Here is an 8085-nt window from a genome sequence, read left to right as displayed (position 1 = left end):
AGTGTGGATTTATATAGTATAGCCACTATACTGCTGTGATGCTGGGCTCTCAAGTGGCTCAGGTCATCAGGCTACCTACTTCTGACCATGGGTGTGCCACTATAAGCCACAGCAAGGCTGGCAACCCGTGGCTCTTCTGTTTACTCTAGCTGGGGCCGGGGATAATCCATCTTCCTAACTGTATCACACTTCTTATTACAAGGCATTAACACTCCAGTGTAGGCTCGCTCCTTCACATTGTCACAATTACTATCCCTTACATAGATTCCCTTGGTTTGAGAAGTGGACTTTCAGCAAGCAAGCCTCTGTAGGCCTGGTAAATAGGACATAGCTGTGAAATCAGAGCTGTGGACCCTTGACTAGAATGCCCTTCACCTTAGCCAGGGCCCCAGAAATACAGCCACTGGTTCTAAAAGTCTGCACTTGGCTGACACAAATTCATCTGACCTGCATAAAAGACCTTCACAACTGTGATTTCTAGAGAAGGGTCACAACTCAGCACATGTGACCTGTCTCCGGCTCAGGAGACAGGCTAGCACAGGCTTGAGACTCCGATAATTCTCAGAAGCCGGAGGGGCTGAACGGCAGTAGCCTCCTACTTCTGACTTCACTGTTAAAAGGTCCTTGCTCCTTGCTTCCACTCTCTGCCATGCACTGAGAAGTGAGCTCTTACATTTCCATTTCTATGAAGCACTCCCTCTATTCTTCATATGTGCACTATGATATACAGCAGCAACAGACCTGAACAGAAGGCACAAGAAGGGGCAGACAAATGGGAACAATTTTGCCAGTCATGGAGGGACACTATGCTAGACTAGAGCTAAGGCAACCAAGTCCACTCTGCTGGCAAGCTGGCTGCTTCTGCTCGCCAGGAAGCCAGTCCTGGGGAACTGATCAACGCCCAGGTCCCAAGTAAGGTCTGGACCAGATCCAAGAGACTTTTAAGACAGAAATGTTAATATACTCAAACCAAGAGTCAACATTTGCTAATATTCTCACTATTTCTTAAGAGGAAAAAAAAGGGTAAAAATCTGAAATAGTCAGGAAATTAAATACATCTTTTGATCTGAGAACTTCACTATAAGTATACTTCATCATAGAATAAGATACTTATTCCATACAGGTAACACAGCACTGTATTTAAAGACAACAAATCCATTCTGTACCCAGATCCACTAATGTGCCCCAAGGTTAATGACTAAGATAACACAGCAACATGAACAAATGTTTTATTGGCATGTTCATTGTTGTAAACAGCATCTCGCATGAAAAAGTTTTACCAAAACCTTTTATTGACTTTTATAAATTAGATAGTATTTCAAAGTTTATGTAGAATTGTATTCTTTGAAATTGTACTTAGCAGAGCAGAAGAAGCCTGCTGACTCTAGCACACTCTGCAATGAATCATGTGGCACCAAATCTACACCAAGGCCCCCGAGAAACTTTATTCCATATGATGGGCAGATGGTTCCCAAAGTTAAACTACAGAACTACAAATCGACTCTTAAAAAATTAAAACGGGACTTTACAAGCATTCTAGAAGACTCAAACTTGAAGCAATTTTTTTGAAAATAAATGTACAGAGAAAAGATCTTGAAGCTACTGAACAGAGAACCCTCATTAACGAGCAAATACATCCTATGGAGTCTTACCGAGGAGTACATACACAGACTGCTAAGCTTTAGTGTACACAGAGGTACATGACGAATGAGAGGCAAAGAACCTTGGCAGACAGCGGAGCTGCAGCTGGGAGAACTCAACAGGGCCGCTGTATTTACATGCCGAGTGAAGGAGGGAGACAGTCTCTACATCCATAGCTTACAGACAGTTGGCTCTAATCACAAACCTGTAGCAGCTGAGCACACCTACTGGGCGTGGCCCGAGGAAACAGATGTTGGGCTGTCTCCCTAAGGTTCTTAATACTTTGCAAAAAGTCAAACAAAATAACACACCTTCCTAATTCCTCTGAGGGCTACACTGGTTCTAAGAACTCCTTCAGCTCCTCTTTGCTGCTTTTCAAAAGTCAACACAGTTGCATTTGCTTCAGAACTGTCAATGAGGTAATGTGTGTATCAATGAAATAAACAGAAGATTCATTCATTCATGGCCTTTGCACAGCTTTTATTATTAAGCTATGAGCATCCTGTTTGAGGCTAGTTTTACTAGCGGCTATGTGCACATTTGTCCGCAATCAATGAATCTACTTGTCCCCCTCCCTTCATAGTAGCAGGCTTTGCTTGTTTCTCTTTGCACATCCTTGGCTTTACAGTACATCTGACCACAGTGCACAACATGATTCCAAGTCAAGACAGTGGCCCACTGGGCACTGAGCTTCTGATTGGTGAAGGGCAGTCCAATCAGTGCTGGTGTCATGGGGTTACCCAAATCATGTCCGACCAAAATGGCACTACCCAGCAGTAGTGAACCATCTACTTAAATGAGCCCTCAGGGGAAAGGCTACACTGGCAGTCAGTCTTGAGCCACATCTTTATTTGGCGCCCCATCCAGGTAGATCTTGAGTGCTTTCTCTTTTCGAGGGGAGTATGTCACACGATGTCCTGTCTTCTGCAGTCGGCTGCTTTCCTTTTTCATCAATTCATTTCTTTGCTCATCTGTCAATTCCATTACTTCTTCTGTTTTATCCCTTTATATAAAACACAAATGCCATTAGTCCAGTTGGCCACCTACCCTGTTCACGTACATCTCAATACTATGGTGCTCTTCCTACACCAGGATGCACAAGCTTGCTAATGGGAATCAAATGTGCATAGAACTCATTTCTTAGAAAGGCACAGAATCAACTCATGTGATTAAAAGTATACAATCAGCATTACTGACATCTACTTACAACAGAAAACAGTTCCAGGAAATAGCCTGGATTCTCAGCAAAGACAGCACTGTTACCATTTTACAGATAAGAGCCAAGAAATCAACAAAGCTAGATCTGACCTTCAGGTCCCAAAGACTATTTCCCTTTGTATGTGCTGTACTATGTCCAACAGAGTAGCTGAAGAGCATCTGAGGTGTGTCTTGTCTACATGGAGCCTTGCTGGGAGTGTAATACTCAGTATCTCTTAGACATCTACAAGTGAAGGAATGTAAGCTACCCCATAATTATGTCAGTGGCTTGCTATAGTAACATTTTTTATGCACTGGATTAAAAGAATTTCTTGCAATTACAATTTCATTGGTTTCTTTTTCATATTTATTTGTTATGTGTTATTGTGAATGGGTACATGTGTGTCATAGCACGTATGTGGAGGGCGGAGGACAACTTGGGGGGGGGGAGTTATTTTTCTTCTTCCACCATGCGAGTTCTAGGGTGGCAAGTGCCTTTACCTTCTAGGTCATCTTGTCCATCTTCCCTCACTACTTATTTATATATATTTTTTGGGGGGTGGTTTAAGGTAAGGTCTCATGTAGCCTAGGCTGGTCTCAAACCTATTCATAGCAGATACTGGCTCTGAACCCTGACCCTCTTGCCTCTACTTCTCTGTTGCTGGGGTCACAGGTGTGTGGCAGCACATGGTGTTCTTTTTCTTAATTTGACTAAGGCACTCCAAACTTCAAGCTGTGATATGCAGCATTCTGTATTTCTACTGCTCAGTGCTGCCGTGTCAAAGGTAAAGATACAATATCACAAATACATCAGCACTAGCAACAACAGCATCATTGTACTTTACCTATAAAATATGACGGCACCATCATCACAGATATAAAGAGGCCAAACATTCAGGGTAGAGACTTTAGGATTCCAGTCCAAATCTTGATGAATATCAAGGACAGAAATATCACAGGGGAAGGTCCCCCTACCCTGAGGAGAGAAAGGATGACTGCATGAATCACACCTGGAACCACAGCTTCGGCATACCAGCACTGGGATGCAAACATTCTGAGGCTTTACCTTGGCAAATTCAATGTCTTCCAAAGGAATCCCACTGATTTCACTTAGCTAGGGAAAAAAAGTCACATGTAAGCTATTTAAGAATAATTTTCTCAAGAAGTTATTTTCCTTTTCTTCTGAAATAAAATTAACAGGATTTAAAGTTAATATATTTGATATTCAAAACTTAGAAGCAGCCAGTGAAATCCACTTCTCTGCCCACTTTGTAAACTCATGCCCCTAGAACACTCCTTCTAGACCCAATTCTGTACTTATCACATTCATACATTTCTAAAAGCAAAAGTTCTACTCTGAGCTATCTCTACACTCACTGCACCTGGCCAACGTGGAAACATCGAATCCAGAGTAATCTCACGGCTCTCATTGTGGAGTGTGCAGTTCTGCTCCTCTGAGAAGCTGACAGCACCTAGATAAGACCTGTCACTCTGAAAATTTACCAGTCTTGCCCATCGTCCCAAAAGCTAGACAAGTCAATTTTCTAAGTTTTTGATTTTCTAAATCCTCACCAAGTGAGAGTTCAAAAGGAGGTTATTCTTTGCCTCTGTTTTCCTTTTAAACTGCCTGCTTACATCCTTTGCCTAACTTAAGATTAAGCTGCTTATGTTCTCTTTGTTAAGACAGTGGCTGTTTTTAAACAAAGGGCATTAGTAGATGTGGCACATGCCTTTGATCTCAATGCTGAGAGATAGGCCAGAGATTTCTGTGAGTTCAAGGCCAGCCTGGTCTACAGAGTAAGACTCCATCTCAACCAAACCAGTCCCCTACCACAGGGGCATCATGGTCCACATAAGTTTCAAATACTTTCTAGGCTTCCTTGTCTTCTAGCTATGTTTGTAAGCTCACAATTATTACTTGGGTCACATGGAACATTTACGTTTTTATGTGGTGTATCCTTTTTCTGGCTTTTAGCATCATGATCAGAATTATTTTTTTCCAAATATTTAAGATGCACATGTATCATTTTCCTTTGTTTCATATATTAATATATTTAGAATTATTTGGGGAATTAAACCCAGGGCCTTGCACATGCCAGGCCAACTGCAACTGAGTTACTTCTTAAGTGTGGGAACTTCCAGCATGCACTGTGGGAGTTAAAGGTCTGTAAAATGCCCACTGAAGTCATACCACTGATGGGAAAGGCAATCCTTTCTCCCTAGACACCTTAATTACTGTAAAATGCAAAGTGTATCTTCATTCTCTATTCTACTCCCTTTAAGAGTCAACCATGCTCAAGTCTGATTAGCTTCTGTGACCAGATGCCACAGGGTATGCTCAGAGCAGTATGACCCGGGACCTCTATTTAATTCTCTTTCCTTTGTTTATTTAACCATAGCTTCTAGCTAATCTTAAATCTTAAATCTAGCTTATAGCTAATCTTAAATACTTAGAACATAGTTGGCAAAATAATGAAAAGTGAAGGTTCTCCTCTAGACAAATGAAATAAAGTCATTTCAAAACATAAGGAGCTCCAAGTGACCCTAGTGGTACAAAGTATGTCCGAGACAGAGGAGGACTCCTGCCTTTAGTCGCTGGTACTTACTTCCTTGATAACACAGAGAGACATGGATGCCTCATGAATGAACTTACCTTCTCTCGGAGTTCATCAACACTATTGCTTTCCAACACAAGCTCCTGGAAGGGGTCCAACTTCATCTCTGCAGGCCTCCAGCGTCTTGTTAAGATGGCAAGCTGTGACATGGACTTCATCTTCTCCACACCTAACAAAACCCAGGGTTAGACCCAGCACTCTACTTCTCTAAGGGATTACAACCTTACTTTCCTGTAGTTCCTAACTAGACAAAAATAATTTAAACATTTTATTTGTGTGTTTGTGCGCGCATGCATGTGCAGGTGCTCATGGAGGCCAGAATGTATTGGACTCGACTGAAGCTGAAATTGCAAAGGTTGTTGAGTTGCCCGATGTGGTTGCTAGGAATCAAACTCATGTCCTCTGAAAGAGCAGCAAGAGCTTTTAACCACTGAGCTACTACCTCTTCAGTCCCTTTAAAAAATTTGTGTATTTATGTGAATGGGTGTTTTGCCCACATGTGTATCTGTGTACATGTTTGGTGTCCTTGGAGATCAGAAGAGAACATTAGATGGAACTAGAGTTATGGATGGTTGAGAGGTACTATGTGAGTGCTAGGAACGGAACTTGGGTCCTCTGCAAGAGCAGCCAGTACACTTAGCTGCTGAGCCACGCCTGAAGTCCCTGTTTTCTTTTAAAGCAGGTACACCCCCCCCCCCCCAGAAGACAACTCTCCCTAGCCACCATCTCCCCATCAGTGTCCCTAACTGACTGCTTTTCCAGTCACTCTTCCCTTTGGGTCTTAAGCTGCTCCTTCAGTGCCAGTAGCACCCACTTCAATCTAAATTACTATCAAGCCATCTTCATTTTATTTTCTTTATTGACTCAAACTAGAATCAATTCACCTTTCACTGAATCTAAGAGGTGGCTCTTCAAAATCCACCTGTCATTCACCTATCTGGTAGACATATAAGCACTTTCTACTGTGGCTAGTCTCTTAGCAACTAACAACTTACAAGTGATAGACATGCAGGTCTACTCTCAGACACAGCACGTGGGGGACAGTCTCTAGCTTATTCATGTTTATAGCACCAGACACCAGCAGCATCTGGTAAATTATGGCTGAATAAATGCTGCTGGGATTTAATCATATGACTCATTTCTTACCCGTTTATTTTGATGCTAAAATGTCTACAGACATGCTACAAGGCAGGTATCTCATACCTCCTTCATGATCCTGTCTCAGTCTGCTCAGACGTGGCTATTATTCTCTCAGGCCACAGTCATCCCAAGAACACCTATATGCAGCATTTGCCTGGTACCCTGGTAGTTCTTTGCTTTCTCAGCTAACTTGAAAAGTAATTGAAAGTTTACTTTGTTAAAATTTAAGCTATTTTAGATTAGAAACAGCCAGTAAGAAGGAATACTGAACTCTCTAAGGACTATCATGACCTCATTTTCTAGGTTATAGACAGAGACAGAGCTAACTGTTCACTTCAATGTGACTCCCCTAAAAGCCAACTCTCCATCCACCACTCTTGAAGAGTATTTAGTAGGTCCCAGTGCTGAAAGTCAAAGTGGGCTTGTGTTGGACACAAGCGCTGCTCCAGGTCACTGTCATGAGCCCAGCTGTTTGCTCTAAAAGACACGGAGTTCAAGTTTCAAATAACTCAGAATGTAACCTTTTTATAGTTATGGAATCAAATTAAAATAAGGTCATTAGGGTAGACCTCAATTCAAGATGGCTAGTGTACTTTACAAAGGGGGAAAAGTTTGAGTACAAACAAGCCCACATGGAGACCACAATGTGGAGATGAAATCAAAGTTGGGGTATGATATCTAGCTACAAGCCGGGGGTAGCTCACCAAGCAGAAGCTACACCTCCTCCATAAGACAAGAAGAAAGGAAACAGACCCACTAACATCTAGACCCCTAACCTCAGTAAAGACTGAGCTTCTGCCATTAAGCTAGCCTGCCTGCTGGTAGCACTCTGAGGTGTCAGTGGCCCAGGTCATTAACACAGCTGCTCTCAACATCTTTGACACACTTTCAATAGCGTATTCTCAATACAACTATGGGACAATTATAAAGAAAATAACAAGAATGTCTCAGAAAACAACAACAGAATTTCCCCCAAAATGAAAAACATCTAACTTTTAAATTACAATTTTTATGTAAGGGAAAATGAGAGAAAAGAAGTATCAGAAGGGAGAAGACAGGAGATATCTTCTAAATATAATGAAAACAGCTATGTTAGGGACAAGGACAGAAAGAAGAGTCTGAGGGACACGGCAAGAATCATGTCAGTTCACCAAGCCACAGCCTGAGGCAACCAGGACAGCACTAAGGCACTGTACAAGGCACTTGTCACAACTCAACCTGGGATCAGGCTCCCATTAGCTCTATGGTCTTTCTAATTGATATTTCTCCATAAAACAATGACAATACCATCAAGAACTTCCAGGAAAACTTCCCAGTTGCTGGAAATATTAATATCTTCTTCATAAATATGATAATCCAAAAAGACAGTGCCAGGATTCTTCCATGTTTTCTTCCTTAGACGAAACCTAAAGATACAATAATACACTGAAAACTGCTATAATTTGAAGTATTTAACTAAAATAGCTACATTAATTGACACCCAAAGTCAACT

At 41.8% G+C, this 8085-nt stretch overlaps 1 protein-coding gene across 4 annotated transcripts in view; it reads right to left on the bottom strand.

Annotated features, from left to right (window-relative positions):
• Positions 1 to 1211: 1211 nt before the first annotated feature.
• The window catches only part of Usp47 (ubiquitin specific peptidase 47), an 83415-nt gene continuing 76541 nt past the window's right edge, over positions 1212 to 8085 (bottom strand). For 3 of the 4 annotated variants that reach the window (XM_021219849.2, XM_029548178.1, XM_029548189.1), the window contains 5 exons: positions 7881 to 7999; positions 5492 to 5622; positions 3905 to 3952; positions 3684 to 3814; positions 1218 to 2644 (listed from right to left, as the gene is read on the bottom strand). In XM_021219849.2, the coding sequence (XP_021075508.1) occupies positions 2470 to 2644; positions 3684 to 3814; positions 3905 to 3952; positions 5492 to 5622; positions 7881 to 7999 (604 nt within the window). In that variant the 3' untranslated portion in view covers positions 1218 to 2469. Of the gene's footprint in view, positions 2645 to 3683; positions 3815 to 3904; positions 3953 to 5491; positions 5623 to 7880; positions 8000 to 8085 lie in introns of all 4 variants that reach the window. The other variant, XM_021219841.2, reaches the window with a different exon arrangement.

The sequence above is a fragment of the Mus pahari genome, chromosome 1, assembly GCF_900095145.1.
Source record: "Mus pahari chromosome 1, PAHARI_EIJ_v1.1, whole genome shotgun sequence".
Classification (NCBI taxonomy): Eukaryota; Metazoa; Chordata; class Mammalia; order Rodentia; family Muridae; genus Mus; species Mus pahari.
Note: the sequence above shows the minus strand (reverse complement) of the source record. Positions and strands in the feature narration are given on the sequence as shown.